At 46.9% G+C, this 19160-nt stretch overlaps 1 protein-coding gene across 3 annotated transcripts; it reads left to right on the top strand.

The window, feature by feature from the left end:
- The first annotated feature begins 366 nt into the window (after positions 1 to 366).
- mynn (myoneurin) lies at positions 367 to 18665 on the top strand. Of its 3 annotated transcripts, none has more exons than XM_033032202.1 (8): positions 367 to 662; positions 2741 to 3041; positions 5079 to 5926; positions 7021 to 7180; positions 12085 to 12263; positions 16607 to 16690; positions 17403 to 17486; positions 18186 to 18665. In XM_033032202.1, the coding sequence occupies exons 2-8, from the start codon at positions 2773 to 2775 to the stop codon at positions 18410 to 18412; spliced, it is 1851 nt and encodes a 616-aa protein (XP_032888093.1). In that variant the 5' UTR covers positions 367 to 662; positions 2741 to 2772; the 3' UTR covers positions 18413 to 18665. The 3 variants fall into 3 exon arrangements, with proteins under 3 accessions (XP_032888093.1, XP_032888095.1, XP_032888094.1); XM_033032203.1 differs by lacking the exon at positions 367 to 662 and adding an exon at positions 1211 to 1286; XM_033032204.1 differs by lacking the exon at positions 2741 to 3041 and having other exon boundaries at positions 18186 to 18664.
- The last annotated feature ends 495 nt before the right edge of the window (positions 18666 to 19160 follow it).

Raw genomic sequence — 19160 nt, 5'->3', positions numbered from 1 at the left:
ATTTCAGGTCATCCAAGTAAGATTGTTTAATATTTGTTTCAGAATGCTTCAATCTATAATCTGAAAATTTCTTTCTGTTCTCTTAAATTTTAATAACGTTATGGGCTTTTGACTGTCCTCGATCACAGCTTTTGTGTTAAGTCAATGGAAAAGCAACTAGATGCTAATTTCCGAGTATGGAAATGCCCATACCTTTTTTAATACTGAAGATATGAAAGTGAATTAGGTGTCAAATTAAACTTATTTTTATGCTTTATCTGATGGGATTAATTTCAGACTTGATTTTTTACATCTCAACATTTTGTAACATTGCTAGTACATTTAGCAACGGTCCTAAAGATCCGCCCGCTATAGGAGGGAGGGAGGGGCCGGGCCCGGGAACGGTGGAAGAAGCAGAGACTCGCAAATGTGTTGGCGCCGGAACAAGCGCTGGAACACGGCACTAACGGTGGTCAGTGTGGATAGACACGGCCCGTCCCTTCACCACCCGGACTCTCTCTCTCCCTCTCCATCTCTCCCACCTTCCCTCTCTCCCTCTCCCTCTCCCTCTCCCTCTCTCCCACCTTCCCTCTCTCCCTCCCTCCGCTGACGTCGACGCTGCCCTCTCCGTCGGGGTCACGGCGCGTGACGTCACCGGGAATGGCGGCTTGAAAGTGGCTGAGGTGAGAAAAGAAAGAACGGGAGAGAGATGTGTGTGATATATATATATGTATATATGTGTGTAGATGTGTGTGTGTGACGGGGTGTGTGAGGGAGAGGGATGTGTGAGAGGGAGAGAGAAAAAGAGGGGAGAGGTGGATGGAGGGAGAGGGAGGGAGATATAGATACAGAGAGAGGGAGGGGAGAGAAGGGGAGAGAAGGGAGAAGGGAGAGAGGGGAGAGAAGGGAGAGGTGAAAAGCAAGAAAGTGAGAGATAGAGAATGAAAAGGAGGGAGTGGAGAAAGAAACGATGGTGAGGCAGACAATGTCAGGGTGTGAATGGGGTTGAAGGGATTCAGGATATTGGAGCCACAACACGGGAAGGGCAGACTGGCAGCTCAATGTGCCAACACACAGATGCTAAAAAGCAGTAGGGGTGAAGGTAGAGGATGACAGGGTCCTTTGAAGAGGGAGGACATAACTAATGATTGACACAAAAAGCTGGAGTAACTCAGCGGGATATGTTTTGGAGATGTTATCTTGAGGGATGACCCAATGTGGCTGTGTGTTCAAGAAACTTTCCTGATCAATATATATAGGCACTTATTAGAAAGGGCACTGCACTGAACCTCCTGTTGGGGAATGAGGTAAGGCAAGTTTCTGAAATGCCAGTTTTTTGTTCAAGATTCCAGCGCGTGCAGTCTCTTGTGTCTGCATGCTTAGGAAAAGTTTGAAGGGATATGCGCCAGGCACTAGCAAATTCGACTACCTCAATTAAGCACCTTGGTGGGCATGAATTAGTTGGACCAAAAGTCCTGTTTCAGTGCTGTACAGATCTATGACAGCTGCTTATCCAATTACGTTTAATGTAGGTATTGAATGCCTTGGGATTCTCTTTAATATTATCGGTCAAGGACATTTCATGGCCCCTTTAGCCTTCCTGATTCCCTGTCAACTCATGTTGAGTTGAATTTATTGTCAAATACACGTTCGGTGACAGACAGGTAGATTGAAAATCTTGCAGTTGCATCATAGGCACATAGACTCAGACAACACATAATCCATAAATTATTCCTTAAGTTATACAAGAGAGAGAAAAGATAACGACTGTACAAAATAAGACATTGAATAGAAACATAATTAGAAAACAAGTCCTTGGTAGTTCCAGAGGTAGTCTGTCATGTCCATTGATGAGGTAGGATTAGGGTTGTGCAGGCCCGTTCAAATATCTGATAGTTGTTATAATGTAGCTGTTCCTGAACCTGGTGGTGTGGGACGTGAGACTTTTGTACCTCTTGCCCGACGGTAGCAATGAGAAGATGGCACGGCCCAGATGCTGGAGATCCTTGAGGATAGATGCTGTCTTCTAGAGCACGGTGCAGGAACAGCTACATTACAGCAACTAGGTAGGACCAAATCGTCTTTGCCGACCAAGATGCTTAAGCTAGCCCCATTTGCCCACATTGGACTCGTATCCCTATTAATCTTTCCTATCCACAAACCTGTCCAAATGTCTTTTAAATGCTATTATAGTACCCGCCGCAACCACTTCCTCTGCCAGATCGTTCCATAAACCATCCACCCTTTGTGTTTAAAAAGTTGCCACTTAGGATCCTATTAAACCTTTCCCCTCTCATCTTAAACTTACGCCCTTTGGTTTTCAATTCCCCAACTCTGGCTAGGAAACTCCATACATTCACCCTTGGTTTTCCCCTTGTGATTTGATCAGTAAAATTACCTCTCAACCTCATGCGTTACAGGGAATAAAGGAAGCTGAATAAAGTACAATTAAAATGTTTAAAATACATTTGGACTGGTATATGGAGAGGAAAGGGTTAGAGGAAAATGGGCTAAATGCAAATAAGACCAGTTTAGGTAGGCAGGCATCTTGGTCGGCATGGATGAGTTGGTCTTTTTTTTAACTGGTGACTATATGTGTTTCATTGGAAACAATCTTATTTCAGAAGAAATGTTTTTACTGAGTAAGTTTGTTTGATTAACAACAGCTAATGGGGATGGAGATTAAAGAAAAGTAGGAATTTTTAAATATCTTTTAATCTGAACCATGGTGAGCATTTCTGATGCGTTTACTGATTTGCAGCTTACGTCGGACCGCACTCTGCAGCTGCAGCAATGCAGCAGGTGCATCACTGCAAGCAGCTGCTGGACCAGCTGCAGCGCCAGCGCATGGACGGCTTCCTATGTGACTGCACTGTCATCATTGGCCAGTTGCAGTTCAAGGCTCACCGGAACGTTCTCGCTGCATTCAGCAACTACTTCCGAGCCGTTTGTGGGCACTCGCTGGACACCGATGTTGTGTTCCTTGATCACAACCGCGTCAGCTCAGATGGGTTTCAGAAGCTGCTGGACTTTGTGTACACTGGCAACATCCACATCGATGGGTGAGAATTGTTTCTCTTCAACGATCGGGTTAGAGTGCAGGGTGATGCATGGTTCAAGGTTTGGTGAGAGTGGGAAGTTGATGCAGAGGTGCGTGATGCTTTTAATTACATTGACCATCGCAAACTGCACAAATAAAGAACACAAAACTCTGAGCGATGTTTTTGTCATTGCAACTACATCTCAATCCCACATGCCAATGGAGCCGCTGGTTAGCCAGTTGTGGCACACGAGAACAATGTCAATAAAGACTTCCGCATCAAACTGCACTGCTGGTGTCTGAGTGGGAGTCTGGTAATAAGGGTCAGTGTGTGGTAACAAGGGCCCAGTGTGTGGTAACCAAGGGTCAATGTGTGGTAACCAGAGCCCAGTGTGTGGTAACCAGGGCCCAGTGTGTGGTAACCAGGGCCCAGTGTGGTAACCAGGGCCCAGTGTGGTAACCAGGGCCCAGTGTGGTAACCAGGGCCCAGTGTGTGGTAACCAGGGCCCAGTGTGTGGTAACCAGGGCCCAGTGTGTGGTAACCAGGGCCCAGTGTGTGGTAACCAGAGCCCAGTGTGTGGTAACCAGGGCCCAGTGTGTGGTAACCAGGGCCCAGTGTGTGGTAACCAGGGCCCAGTGTGTGGTAACCAGGGCCCAGTGTGTGGTAACCAGGGCCCAGTGTGTGGTAACCAGGGCCCAGTGTGTGGTAACCAGGGCCCAGTGTGTGGTAACCAGGGCCCAGTGTGTGGTAACCAGGGCCCAGTGTGGTAACCAGGGCCCAGTGTGTGGTAACCAGGGCCCAGTGTGTGGTAACCAGGGCCCAGTGTGGTAACCAGAGCCCAGTGTGTGGTAACCAGGGCCCAGTGTGTGGTAACCAGGGCCCAGTGTGTGGTAACCAGGGCCCAGTGTGTGGTAACCAGAGCCCAGTGTGGTAACCAGGGCCCAGTGTGTGGTAACCAGGGCCCAGTGTGTGGTAACCATGGCCCAGTGTGTGGTAACCAGGGCCCAGTGTGGTAACCAGGGCCCAGTGTGTGGTAACCATGGCCCAGTGTGGTAACCAGGGCCCAGTGTGTGGTAACCACGGCCCAGTGTGTGGTAACCATGGCCCAGTGTGTGGTAACCAGGGCCCAGTGTGGTAACCAGGGCCCAGTGCGTGGTAACCAGGGCCCAGTGCGTGGTAACCAGGGCCCAGTGTGTGGTAACCAGGGTCAGTGTGCGTGGTAACAGGGTCAGATTGCTGAAGAAGCTGGATCTGTACTGATGAAGACTTGAGGAATGAGGGGCAACCTGTTGAAGCACGAGAGCCTCAGGGGACATGACGTCTACATTGAAATGTTTCCACTAAAGATTCTGGAATGTAGAGGCATAGTATAGGATCAGGGGACAGAAACAGGTGGACAGGAAACCACCCATAGAGTGGTGAATATCTGGAATTCTCTACGAGGGGGGTGGGGTTGTAGAGGCTAGATTATTGCAGGGAGATAGATTTTGGAAAGATGGGGGCAGTAAGAGTTGTGGGAAGCAGGCACAGGAGAGGAGTTGAGGCGAAGTGGAGATCGGCCGTGAGATGGCTGTGGGGGCTTGAGGGGGCTGATGGTGCCCTGTTCCTACTCTGTCTTGGGTGTTCCTCTGCAGAACAACCACTGTCTTCTCCTAACTTCAGAGTGGTTTCTCTCTCCATCCCCTTCCACTTCCCAGTTCTCCCATTAGTCTTACTGTCTCTGCCTACATTCTATCTTTGGCCCGCCCCTGACATCAGTCTGAAGAAGGGTCTCGACCCGAAACGTCGCCCATTCCTTCTCTCCAGAGATGCTGCCTCGCCCGCTGAGTTACCCATTTTGTGTCTACTTTCGATACTCTATATTAACTATTTTTGTGATATTTCTGCTTTCTATCTATTAGTTGCCGTCAAACCTGTGAAAACGGAAAGGAGTTTGATGTGCATGGTTGTCAGAAGCACACATTGTGTCTTGTGTCGCCTGTCCTGGAGTGGCCCGATCACTCCTGTTTCCAGAGTTGTTTGACTGACGCTGTTGTGATTTATCTGTTGTATCCACAGATGCAATGCTGCCGCGATCCAGGCAGCTGCTGGTTACCTGCAGATGGAGGAGGTGCTGAGAATATGTGAAGCAAAGATGGAGCCGCTTGTTAACCTGGACACTGTTGTGAAAGCGCCATCTGACTCACAGGTGAATGCAGAGCCAGGCAGCTACTTCCCCTCGGCAGGGACAAAGGTGGACATTGTACAGCAAGGACCAGCATCATTGCTTGGCTGTGAAGAAGGTCTGTTGCCTGTTCCTCAAGTTGATTGTGATCTCAAAATAGAGGAATTACAATTACATTCAAAAAGCTTGGACACATTGTCAGGAAGCAGAGAAACAAAGGAAGAAAAGGCTGACCTGAACCTGGTCCTGCAAGTGAGTGACATCAGTGAGCTGAAGTGTACAAGACTTAAAGCAAGAAGTGTCTGCAGCATGAGGAAACCCGAGAGGAGAGTGAATTATGTGAGCACTCCACAGTCAGACACGATCAACACTGTCCACCCATCTAATGCTGTTTCGCACTCCGTCTTGTGTAATGATTATCAAAGTATTTTTACTGAAAGCATAATGGTTCAGAAGACAAATGGGAAGCAGAATCGGAGACGCTTGCAACGAAACGGCTCGTTATCGGAAAAGAGTAAATCGAGACTGTCCGGTGGACATGGCTGTGCTGAGTCAGAGCACAGCAGGAAGCACCTGAAGCTGAGGCCCATCTGTAACATGTGCGGCAAGGTCTTCTCTGAAGCCAGCAGCCTGCGGCGACACATGAGGATTCACAAAGGACTGAAGCCCTACGTGTGTCAGCTGTGTGCAAAGGCATTTACTCAATGCAACCAGCTGAAAACTCATGTCAGAACCCATACAGGTGACCAGCAACCAGGCAATGAAATGCAATTTACATTAATAGAATTCAAATTGCATATTATTGTCACTGGGATTTCAGTAACATGGATGGTAGCGTTTTAATACCAAATCTTCAAAACCAGGATATACCATCAAATCAAGGGTGGGTAGAAAACAGTCAGTGTATAACATGGGGGATCAGTACCGCATGGCACAGGATGACTGCATAAAACTGTAGATATGGCAACAAAAAATCAAAGTAGATTGGTAGATACACATTTGGTACCGTATTATCGGGGTACAATGGTACAGGTCTATCACTGTATTACACTGGCAGAGCATTAGTGGAGATAAATCTGTCAGTGTTTAACACTGGGGTACAGTACTGGTGGGGATGGAACTGTTGCTGTATAACACTGTGGTACAGAACTGGTCTGTTGCTGTATAACTGGTGGGGACGAGTCTATCACTGCATAACACTGGGGTACAGTACTGGTGTAGTCTGGACAGTCGCTGTATAACACTGGGGTACAGCACCAGTGGGGAAGGATCTGTCACTGCATTAAACTGGAGTATAGTACTGGTGGGGACAAATCTGTCACTGTATAACACTGGGGTATAGTACTAGTGGGCATGGGTTTGTCATTACATAACACTGGGGTACGGTATTGGTGGGGAATGATTTGCCAGTGTGTAACTTGGGCATGGTACCTGCGAGAACATGTCTTTGTTGGGCGCAGTACTTGTGGGTGAAGACCTTTCACCGTGTAAGCAGACGTTCAGGGACAATGAGAAGGTGGGTGGAACTGATAATGATGGAACTGTTGACAGAGGGCAGGTCACCACATGCTTCCCAGTCTTTATCATGGGGAGTCCCCTATGACTAATGTAACTGCCATTTACCAACCTGTGACCTTCACCTCAGGACATACTCCGAGTTCTCAAAACCTCCAGCCCAAGTAGTACCTGTGGCTCCACATTCACTGTTCTTTGAGAACTGGTTGATGCCATTAGTCAGCTGGTTTGCTCTGTAAAATGAGGGTATGTTCTCATTTTCTAATGAGAGTTTCTGTTTGCACTGGCTGCCTACTGACTGACTTCTGTAACCTGTTGCAGGTGAGAAGCCCTATCAGTGTGACATGTGTGATAAAAGCTTTGCTCAAAAATGCCAGCTAGTCTTCCACAATCGCATGCACCATGGCGAAAAAAAGCCATACTCTTGTGACGTTTGCAACTTGCAGTTTGCGACTTCCAGTAACCTCAAAATCCATGCCAGGTAATGGAGGTGTAACGCCTCATGTGAAGCTTGTGTTCTCTCATCGGGGCAGCAGAGCTGCAGAATTTCTCCTGTTATTAAATGCATTCAAGGACCTTTTCTGTTGCTTTTGGGATTGAACTATATATTAATGTATAAAGAAATATATAGCAAAGGATTACTAATTTAATTAAGAAATTAATTTGAAATATCTGGTTAAATATTAAATAAGATAGTTAAATATCTGGGAAATTCTGGGCTTCTGAACACGGCTAGAAAGAAAAGCTGTGGAACCACATACCATGGAATTAGGCCCTTCAGTTTGGTTTTAGTTTAGTTAATTATCACGTGTACTGAGGTACAGTGAAATGCTTTTTTGTTGCGTGCTATCCAATTAGCGGAAAAACTATACATGATTACAATTGAGCCGTCTACAGGATGAAGGGAATAATGTTTAGTGCAAGATAAAATCCAGTAAGGTCTGATTAAAGATAGTCCGAGGGTCTCCAAAGAGGTAGATGGTAGTTCAGAACCGCTCTCTATTTGGTGATAGGATGGTTCAGTTGCCTGATAACAGCTGAGAATAAACAGAATCCCTGAATCTGGGGGTATGCGTTTTCACGCTTCCATACCTCTCGCCTGATGGGAGAGCGGAGAACAGGGAGTGACTCGGGTGAGAAGCCCTTGATTATGCTGGGGATCTTACCAAGGCAGCATGAAGTGTAGATTAAGTCATTGGAAGAGAGATTGGTTTGTGCGATGGTCTGGCTGCGTCCACAATTTTCTGCAATTTCTTACAGTCTTGTATGGAGCTGTTACTAAACTATTCTATGATGCATTTCTAGAAATTGGTGAGAGTTGTTGGGGACATGCCGAATTTCCGAGGCCTTCTAAGGAAGTAGAGGTGTTGGTGTGCTTTCTTGGCCATTGCTTCGATATGGTTTGTCCAGGACAAGTTGCTGGTGATATTTACTCCTAGGAACTTGAAGCATTCAACCATCTCTACTTTGGCCCCGTCAATGTTTGTATACCGCTTCATTTTCTGAAGTTGATCACTATCTCTTTTGTCTTGCTGACATTGAGAGAAAGGTTGTTGTCTTGACGCTAGGTTATGAGATTCTCAATCTCCTTTCTCTACTCCATCTTGTCTATTTGATATCCAGCCCACTACAGTGCTGTCATCCCCAAATTTGTAGATTGTTAAATTTGTACTCGGCTGCACAGTCGAGGAAAGGAGAGGGCTGAGAATGCGGGGCACCAGTGTTGAGGATTATCGTAGAGGATGACCTGGAGTCAACACTCATCTCTGCAACTGGATCCGCGACCTGACCAACAGACCACAATCAGTGAGGATAGGTGTATAGGAACTGGGCAACTGCCTGTCCATGACTCGTGCCACTTCCCTTTTCCTGACCAGATCGTCGACATGCCTTTGCAAACAAGCTTCCCTAATCATGCCAGCCCAGCCTTTAGTATAACAAGAACATGCTAACCCTGAACTCTTCCAGTCAAACTCTTAAAACCACCCATGTGCGATATGTCCCTTTAACGGAAAGCAGCCTCTCCCCATCAGCTTTCGCATGTTTCTGCCTGATGCCATCTAAATGATAATTTTCTCCCTATTTTGGATGTTAATTTAAGGGCCAATCCTATCTTTTTCCAGGATTATCTTGAAACTAATAAAGTAATGGTCAGCAGTCCCAAGAGTTTGTCCACTTGCACCATCAACCACTTACCCAGCCTCATTCTTGAGGTGTAGTCGTCCTCCTGTAGGGTTGTCACACAGTGCTTCACAAAACTCGCCTGGACACACTTGATAAATTTTGATCCAGTGACTCCATTAACACAAAGGCAGTCCCAGCCAATATATTAAGGAAGTTAAAATCACTTACTATTACAACCATATTATTCCTATGTTTATCTGTGAATTCCCTAATATAAGCTCCTCTAAATCCCACTCCGTTGGGGGAGCTAGATTATAATCCCATCAAAGTGAATACAATTTTCTTTTTGTCGAAACAAGGAACTGCAAATGCTAGTTTACAAAAAAAGACACAAATTGCTGGAGTAACTTAGCAGGTTAGGTAGGCAGTGTCGCTGGAGAACATGGATAACTTTCTTATTTCTACGTTCTGCCCGTGTGGTCTTGCTGGATGTTCTGCTGGGATATCCTCTCTTCTTGATTAAAGGAACTTCACAATATCTGCCGTGATGTTCCACTAATCAATGGTGAAATTGTCCCTCCTCTCTACTTCTATCTCTGTGAGGCCAGAAGCATGGATATCAGAGTCAGGTCAGAGATTTTAACTTTCAGAACCCAGACTGGAACTGCCATAATGCTCAGGGCTTAGATAGGTTGGAATATGTTGAGTGTGTTCAGGAACGTTTCTTCAGGCAATATACAAAGGCCCTTTATATAATATATAAAGTTCTAATGTCGATGGAAGTGTCAGTGTGGGAGCATTTTGGGAACAGCGACTAGGTTCAATTAGTTTTAAAACATCATGAAAACGGACGGAGTTTTCATGAGTCCACGAGTTAACTTGGCAAATGTTTATGGTATTAGTTGGAAGTTTGCAAAAGTTCATTGGAATTGATTGTTTGCAGGCAAAGGACAATGGGAACCTTTTAAAGTGAGATAAGTGGAAGTCTAAATGTAGTCTTAAGAAGTGGAAGTGTAAATGTACTTGTTAGAGTGAGGGCAAGGCCAGCAGGAGCAAGGAGCCCTGGGGATGACAAGAAACATTGAAGTTCTGGTCTGGATACACGAGTCATGGCAGCTGTCATTGGTGAATCCCTGGATGAGTACAGAGCATTGAGAAGCATACTTAAGAAGGAAATCAGGAGGGCAAAAAGCGTTGTCGTGGATGATTAAGGAGAATCCAAAGAGATGCTATCAATATATTCAGGGGTAAAGGATAACTATAGAGAGACGGGCCCCTCACAAACAAAGCAGATAAAATGTACCCAGAGACATTAAGATTGGTCCGAGAACTGGGAAAGAGGAGGGATTAGCAAGCGTGTCAGGGGTTATGGGAAGGAGGCAGGAACATGTGGTTAAGATGGAAGGACAGATCAGCTATGATTGAACAGCAGAGTAGACTTGTGTATGAAGGAACTGCAGATGCTGGTTATCTCTGTTTGCATTGTTGTTACCTTCTCCCAGCCAGCAATGATCTATTCTACATTATCCTTGATCCGCATTCCCTTTGCCCTGTTTTCACACCTTCACACTTCCTTATCTATCTATCTCCCTACCCCCTGACATCAGTCTGAAGAAGGGTCTTTACCCGAACGTCACCTATTCCTTCTCTCCAGAGATTCTGCCTGTCCTGCTGAGTTACTCCAACATTTTGTGTCTATCTTAGTTTTTTAACCAGCATCTGCAGTTCCTTCATACACAAGTCTACTCCACTGTTCAATCTTGGCTGATCTGTCCTTCCTTCTTAACCACATGTTCCTGCCTTCTACCCATTACCCCTGACTCCCTTGATAATCAGAGACCAAACAAGAAATCTACACAAGGTGCTAAAGTATTAAAAGAGTCTTTTAAAAGGAGGTAGATTCTCCTGGAGTCGAGGCAAAGGAAAGTATAATTGCAGTTCTGACCCTTAAAAATGAATAGATTAAGTGAAAAGAAAGGCAAAATGATCTGGTTCAGATGGGATGTATCTGCGATTATTGTGGGAAGTGAGAGACCCTGTCCTTCCAAACAGCTCTACATTCAGGGATTCTCGCAACAACAGTCCTGGGAGGACATTCAGCCCATCGCTGGCTTCCAGTCACCCTTTTTCCATTGACTCCTACAACATATTCTATTTCACCTGCCTATCAATTCACCTTTGATCACATTAGTCATTCATCCAAGAAAAGCTGTAGTTTACGTTAGTAAATCAGTCTGCCAGCTCATTACTGTGACGAGGGAAGAATCGGGAGTACAGGGGGACACTGCATGGGATTGGAGGGATTGCACAATCTGCACTGGCAGGTTGAAGTCAGGACTGCAGCCAGGTCCAAGCTGTAAACAGCAGCATTAGCTGCAGCACAACCATGCTATAGCAAATGTTGCTGTTTACAGCTTGGACAAAAGCAGGTGCAAAAGCTCCTAAACAGTCAGAGATAAGATTACCAGTCATTTGAGCAAATGTGGAAGGCAGCATGGAGTTATTAGAGGGAAGTGATGTCCCTGGATAGAGTTAACACAAGTGAAGACTATAATTAGCAGGCAGTAGCAGCATGGATAGAAAACTGGTCAAAAACACTTGTGAGCAAATGAATTGTGTTCAGCGGGAAGTAGATATGTAGTTAAGTTGAGTTAAGAGCACAAATGGACCCCTCTACCCTGCAGGTCTGCTCCAACATTTATTGAGGCAACCGAGGGATGTGGTGAGGGAAAGTGTGCCTGACGTAAAGGCTCAGTCCTGATCATATAACCCTGATCATATTGAAGAGTGCGACAAACACCTGCTTACATTAGGTCAACAGAAGGGCCAAAAGGCAGGAGATGTAGAAGCAATACACAAGTGATGTGAGGAAAATCATTTGATACGAGTTGTTGGAATCTAGACTGCATTAACAGGGTTTGTAAAACGGATGCAGTGCAGTTAAAACGGGAGACAGATAAGTGTTTAAAAGGAAAGAATTTGCAGGGCCATAAAGATGGGACAGGTGGTGGGACTATCTGAATGCTCTCATTTGGATGAAGCATTTGATGGGCTGAATGGCTTCCTTCCATGGGTAACCTTAATGCCATTCTGTGACTAGCTTCTAGTTATTTAGTTATGGTCAAGTTATGATTAAATCTACTGACAGCAGCGTATCCTAGATCATGATGCATGTACTGTTTTTTCTGGATCTTTTGTCCATGTCCTCTGTTTCCCAGTGCTCAATCCCAGTGGTTTGTTTCTCTGTCTTTGTTTCTCCAGGAAGCACAGTGGGGAGAAGCCATATGTTTGTGACCGTTGTGGACAGCGCTTTGCTCAGGCAAGCACACTCACATATCACGTCCGACGTCACACGGGAGAGAAACCCTACATCTGTGATACCTGTGGAAAGGCTTTTGCTGTCTCCAGTTCTCTCATCACGCATTCACGCAAACACACAGGTACCATGGAATGGCCATGAGATTCCTTATCCGTCCCCACCATCGTGCCTCGGCCCTCCATTCCCCTCACGTTCCGCACCCCCCCCCCCCTTCACCTGCCGTACTCCCCTTCACCTGCCGTACCCCCCTTCACCTGCAGTACCCCCCTTCACCTGCCGAAAAAAAAGGAAATAAACAGAGAAGAAGAGACGGGGGGTTTCTTAAATGTGCATATTTTAATGCTAGGAGCATTGTAAGAAAGGTGGATGAGCTTAGAGTCTGGATAGACACCTGGAAGTATGATGTTGTGGCGATCAGTGAAACATGGTTGCAGGAGGGCTGTGATTGGAAACTAAATATTCCAGGATTTCGTTGCTTCAGGTGTGATAGAATTGGAGGGGCAAGAGGTGGAGGTGTTGCATTGCTAGTCAGGGAAGATAACAGCAGTGCTTTGGCAGGATAGATTGGAGGGCTCATCTAGGGAGGCTATTTGGGTGGAACTGAGAAGTGGGAAAGGTGTAGCAACACTTATAGACCGCCAAATGGGGAACGAGAATTGGAAGAGCAAATATGTAAGGAAATAGCAGATATTAGTAGTAAGCACAAGGTAGTGATTGTGGGAGATTTCAACTTTCCACACATAGACTGGGAAACACATTGTGTAAATGGGCTGGATGGTTTGGAGTTTGTAAAATGTGTGCAGGATAGTTTTTTGCAGCAATACATAGAGGTACCTACTAGAGGAGGGGCAGTGCTGGACCTCCTGTTAGGAAAGGAGACGGGACAGGTGGCGGAGGTATGCGTTGGGGAGCACTTCGGGTCCAGTGATCACAATACCATTAGTTTCAATATAATTATGGAGAAGGTCAGAACTGGACCTAGGGTTGAGATTTTTGATTGGAGAAAGGCTAACTTTGATGAGATGCGAGATGATTTAAAAGGAGTGGACTGGGACATTTTGTTTTATGGGAAAGATGTAGAAGAGAAATGGTGGACATTTAAAGGGGAAATTTTAAGAGTACGAGAATCTTTATGTTCCTGTTCGGTTGAAAGGAAACAGTAAAAATTGGAAAGGGAAATTGGACATCTTGTTCGGAAAAAGAGGGAGATCTACAATAATTATAGTCAGCATGAAGTAAATGAGGTGCTTGTGGAGTATAAGGAATGTAAAAAGAATCTTAAGAAAGAAATTAGAAAAGCTAAAAGAAGATATGAGGTTGCTTTGGCAAGTAAGGTGAAAGTAAATCCAAAGGGTTTCTACAGCTATATTAATAGCAAAAGGAAAACGAGGGATAAAATTGGTCCATTGGAGAAACAGAGTGGGCAGCTATCTGCAGAGCCAAAAGAGATGGGGGAGATATTGAACAATTTCTTTTCTTCGGTATTCACCAAGGAGAAGGATATTGAATTATGTGAGGTAAGGGAAACGAGTAGAGTAGTTATGGATACTATGAGTTTCAAAGTAAAAGAAGTACTGACACTTTTGAAAAATATAAAAGTGGATATGTCTCCAGGTCCTGACAGGATATTCCCTAGGACATTGAGGGAAGTTAGTGTAGAAATAGCCGGGGCTATGACAGAAATATTTCAAATGTCATTAGAAACGGGAATAGTCCCCGAGGATTGGCGTACTGCGCATGTTGTTCCATTGTTTAAAAAGGGTTCTAAGAGTAAACCTAGCAATTATAGACCTGTTAGTTTGACTTCAGTGGTGGGCAAATTAATGGAAAAGATACTTAGAGATAATATATATAAGCATCTGGATAAACAGGGTCTGATTAGGAACAGTCAACATGGATTTGTGCCTGGAAGGTCATGTTTGACTAATGTTCTTGAATTTTTTGAAGAGGTTACTAGGGAAATTGACGAGGGTAAAGCAGTGGATGTTGTCTATATGGACTTTAGTAAGGCCTTTGACAAGGTTCCTCATGGAAGGTTGGTTAAGAAGGTTAAACTGTTGGGTATAAATGCAGGAATGAATAGCAAGATGGATTCAGCAGTGGCTGAATGGGAGAAGCCAGAGGGTAATGGTGGATGGCTGTTTGTCGGGTTGGAGGCAGGTGACTAGTGGGGTGCCTCAGGGATCTGTGTTGGGTCCTTTGTTGTTTGTCATGTACATCAATGATCTGGATGAAGGGGTGGTAAATTGGATTAGTAAGTATGCAGATGATACCAAGATAGGGGGTGTTGTGGATAATGAAGAGGATTTCCAAAGCTAATGTGAGGTGTTACACCTTGGCAGGACAAATCAAAATAGGACGTACATGATAAATGGTAGGGAATTGAAGAATACAGTTGAACAGAGGGATCTGGGAATAACCGTGCATAGTTCCTTGAAGGTGGAATCTCATATAGATAGGGTGGTAAAGAAAGCTTTTGGTATGCTAGCCTTTATAAATCAGAGCATTGAGTATAGAAGCTTGGATGTAATGTTAAAATTGTACAAGGCATTGGTGAGACCAAATCTGGAGTATGGTGTACAATTTTGGTCGCCCAATTATAGGAAGGATGTCAACAAAATAGAGAGAGTACAGAGGAGATTTACTAGAATGTTGCCTGGTTTTCAACAACTAAGTTACAGAGATAGGTTGAATAAGTTAGGTCTTTATTCTCTGGAGCGCAGAAGGTTAAGGGGGGACTTGATAGAGGTCTTTAAAATGATGAGAGGGATAGACAGAGTTGATGTGATCAAGCTTTTCCCTTTGAGAATAGGGAAGATTCAAACAAGAGGACATGACTTCAGAATTAAGGGACAGAAGATTAGGGGTAACATGAGCGGGAACTTCTTTACTCAGAGTGGTAGCGGTGTGGAATGAGCTTCCAGTGGAAGTGGTGGCGGCAGGTTCGTTGGTATCATTTAAAAATAAATTGGATAGGCATATGGATGAGAAGGGAATGGAGGGTTAAGGTATGAGTGCAGGCAGGTGGGACTAAGGGAAAAAAGTTGTTCGGCACGGATTTGTAGGGCCGAGATGGCCTGTTTCCGTGCTGTAATTGTTATTTGGTTATATGGTACCCCCCTTCACCTGCCGTACCCCCCTTCACCTGCCGTACCCTCCCCTGCCATACCCCCCCTCCCCTGCCGTACCCCCCCTCCCCTGCCGTCCCCTGCCGTCCCCCCCCCTCCCCTGCCGTACCCCCCCCTCCCCTGCCGTACCCCCCCTCCCCTGCCGTACCCCCCCTCCCCTGCCGTCCCCTGCCGTACCCCCCCTCCCCTGCCGTACCCCCCTCCCCTGCCGTACCCCCCTCCCCTGCCGTACCCCCCCTCCCCTGCCGTACCCCCCCTCCCCTGCCGTACCCCCCCTCCCCTGCCGTCCCCTGCCGTACCCCCCCTTCACCTGCCGTAACCCCCCCTCCCCTGCCGTACCCCCCTCCCCTGCCGTACCCCCCCTCCCCTGCCATACCCCCCCTCCCCTGCCATACCCCCTTCACCTGCCGTACCCCCCCTCGCCTGCCGTACCCCCCTCACCTGCCGTACCCCCCTCACCTGCCGTACCCCCCTCACCTGCCGTACCCCCCCCCTCACCTGCCGTACCCCCTCACCTGCCGTACCCCACTTCACCGGCTGTACCCCTCTTCACCTGCCGTACCCCCCTTCACCTGCCGTACCCCCTTCACCTGCTGTACCCCCCTTCACCTGCCGTACCCCCCCTTCACCTGCCGTACCCCCCTTCACGTGCCGTACCCCCCTTCACCTGCCGTACCCCCTTCACCTGCCGTACCCCCTTCACCTGCCGTACCCCCCCTTCACCTGCCGTACCCCCCCTTCACGTGCCGTACCCCCCTTCACCTGCCGTACCCCCCTTCATCTGCCGTACCCCCCCTTCACCTGCCGTACCCCCCCTTCACCTGCCGTACCCCCCCTTCACCTGCCGTACCCCCCCTTCACCTGCTGTACCCCCTTCACCTGCTGTACCCCCCCTTCACCTGCTGTACCCCCTTCACCTGCCATAACTTCCCATCCCCTGCCCTACATCCCCAACTGTTGTACCTCCCTCTGCCCTATTTCCCCCTGCCCTCCCCCTCCCCTACCCTATCTTCCCTCCCCTGGTGTATCTCCACCTCCCCTTCCCCTGTCATACCTCCCTACCTGCCCTATCTCCACCACTCCTCCTACTCTATTTCCGCTTCCGCTCTTTCCCCTTGCCCACTCCTATCTCCCCCCCCCCATCCCTTCTCTATCTCCCCCTCCCCTGGTATACCTTCCCGTCCCTTGCTCACCTTGCCTGATGTTTGCCTGGGGCCTGTGGCCTGCTCTCCCTCCCTTTCGCTTTTTCTTCCCACCCTCTATCCCACTTCCTCGCTCTTGCTCTTGCTGCCTCCTCCTTTGTCCGCCCTTGCTCATCTCTGTCTATCTCTCTCAGGTGAGAAGCCATATAGCTGTCGCTCATGTAATAAGAGCTTCATTTCTTCAGGAGAGCTGAATAAACACACCCGATCGCACACAGGTACGTGGAACCAGGAGCCAGCTTCATGGATCCTCACGCAGCAGAATTTATGAACTTAGATAAAGTAGTTATCTAGAAGCTTCCCAGCTTCAGTTGGTAAATGAATGGCAGCAGTGGAGCCCGGCACTGGACACACGCACGATAGGCCAATGTATTCACGTAGTTCCTCGAGCAAACTCACAACTGTTTGTTTAGCCAGTGAATTGCTTTTGAACTGTTACTGTTTGTAATGTACGGAGGAGACCCTGAGTGTTTACAGCCTGCTTCAGTGTCATATTGCCGAGCTCATTGCAACAACACAACTCGGCAATGAGTCCTGGTCTTCCTCCGTATGTCTGAACAAATGGAACAACGAGTTTAAGATGAAAATTGGACAGAGAGCCTTTCAGGGGCATTGATCTACTGAAGGGTTGAGGCAGATTAAATATTGAAGCTTGTAAAATCCGGAGCTTTCTGGAGAGGGAGTTAAGTTAAGTATCCTTTATTGTCATTCAGACATTTCAGTCTGAACGAAATTATATACCTTGCAGTCATAACATAGAACAAAACAACAAAGCACACATTTAACACAGTTTGACATCCACCACAGTGAGTCTACCAGGCACCTCCTCACTGTGATGGAAGGCAAAAGTCTTAAAGTCCTTGTCTCCTCTTAAGGAAGTTAAGAAGAAGAACCGTTGCAAAAATATTCATTTGACTGAGTTTCTTTCAGGTGAAAAACCGTTTGTGTGCGAATTGTGCGGGAACTTGTACTCTGATGTGAAGAATTTAAAGAAGCACAACAGTAAAGAGCATGGTGCGTACTTCCAGCAACTCATCAAATGTCATTGCAAAAGTCCAGCGTGTCAGGGTTGGTGCTTAAAAGCTGCTAATGTGTCCCTTAGCCTAGTTTAACCCAGTCAAACTTCTCAACACACATAGAACTGCCTCTAGAAGCATAACCTAGTTCTCCGCGTCTCTTTGGCAACTTGTTAAATGAAGATACATTTTGTGATCACCCATTCATGGTGAAGTCTGTCTGAAGGACATAGGATATAGAGCTGTACAGCACAGGAACAGACCCTTCAGCTCACAATGTCTGTACCGACCATGATGCCTAACTACACTAATCCAATCTGTGTGTACTTGGGACATATCTCTTTACTACCTGCATATTCATGTGCCCGTGTAAAATCCTCTTAAACCTTGTTGTGGTGTCTGCCCCCAACAGCTCCCCTCGCAGCACATTCCTGGCACCCACCAATCTCTCAGTGAAAAACATTCTTGCCTCATTAATCTACTTTCAACTTTTTCCCTCAGATTTTACACCTTTGCCCTCTAGTATATGACAATCTCGCCCTATCTAAACCTCTCATCATTTTATATCCTTTGATCGAGTCTCCCGTCTCGTGTTTAGAATCTCAGTAAATTGAAGTCTCGAATGTACTAATGAGGGATGAGTTTGGGAGAATATTGCCAGGATTCCTAATCTTGTTTGATCTGTTTTCCTAACCAGCTGTGAAGAGGACAGACAGGAGCGATCCAGGAGCTGACTTTATTGAGCATGAGCCTCATGAGGATTCTGAGTTGAACTTACCGCTCAGTGTGGCTGCGGGAGCGGGAGCGGACCAGCAACAAATGTTGCTTCCCATGAGCGATGGACCATCACTATCCACAGAGCACCTACTGCGACCACCCACGTATCCAGAGACACAACTCATCTTCTTCCAGCAGCTCTACTGACTGTTCCTGCTCACCACAGACAGAGCAAGTGAGAGAGGAAAGAGTAAAAGGGGACAGAAAGGAGAGGTGAGGCAAGAGAGAGAGAGAGAGAGAGAACACTAGTATTACGAGAGAGTTGACATCCGCGGAAGATAGAAAAAACATGGAGGAAGAGAGATTGGGATGAGGGGCAGAGTGGTGAGGCTCAGGGGGAGAGTGGTGTGTGTGAGGGTGAGACTGGGGGTGAGGGGGAGAGTGGTGTGAGGGGCAGAGTGGTGAGGCTGAGGGGGAGAGTTGCGGGGGTGAGGGGGAGATAGTGCGGGAGGAGACGGGAGGGGAGAGTAGTTGGGGGTGAGGGGGAGAGTGGTTGGGGGTGAGGGGGAGAGTGGTGGGATGAGGGGGAGAGTTGGGGGTGAGTGTTGGGGGTGAGGGGGAGACCTAGATGGGGGTTGAGAGTGGTGGGGGTGAGGGGTGCAGCTGATGGAGGGAGAGTGAGAGTGCTGGTAGACAGGGTGAAAGGGTGGGTGTGTGAGTGTGCAGGGCAAGGAGATTTCACCTCCAGGCTGGCTGATGAGATTGTCACTTAAAGCACTGGCTCCCCCCACACCATGCACTTGTGTTGCTACTAAATGGTACGGTTGCAATGTGACTAGTTATACATGTATTTAGTAGACCGGTCTGGGCCAAGCAATATAATCACTGTAACCAATGACATTTCATTGTTCTTGAAATGAATGTTCTTTTATTACAGAGTAAACATCTGTCCAGT

This window comes from Amblyraja radiata, chromosome 13, assembly GCF_010909765.2.
Source record: "Amblyraja radiata isolate CabotCenter1 chromosome 13, sAmbRad1.1.pri, whole genome shotgun sequence".
Lineage (NCBI taxonomy): Eukaryota > Metazoa > Chordata > Chondrichthyes > Rajiformes > Rajidae > Amblyraja > Amblyraja radiata.
Note: the sequence above shows the minus strand (reverse complement) of the source record. Positions and strands in the feature narration are given on the sequence as shown.

Bases quoted from the DNA above. Each gene is read 5' to 3' on its own strand.
- mynn (XM_033032202.1), top strand. From the start codon at position 2,773: ATGCAGCAGGTGCATCACTGCAAGCAGCTGCTGGACCAGCTGCAGCGC. The intron at 3,042-5,078 runs GTGAGAATTGTT...TTGTATCCACAG, and splicing joins GGCAACATCCACATCGATGG to ATGCAATGCTGCCGCGATCC. The intron at 7,181-12,084 runs GTAATGGAGGTG...TTGTTTCTCCAG, and splicing joins AACCTCAAAATCCATGCCAG to GAAGCACAGTGGGGAGAAGC.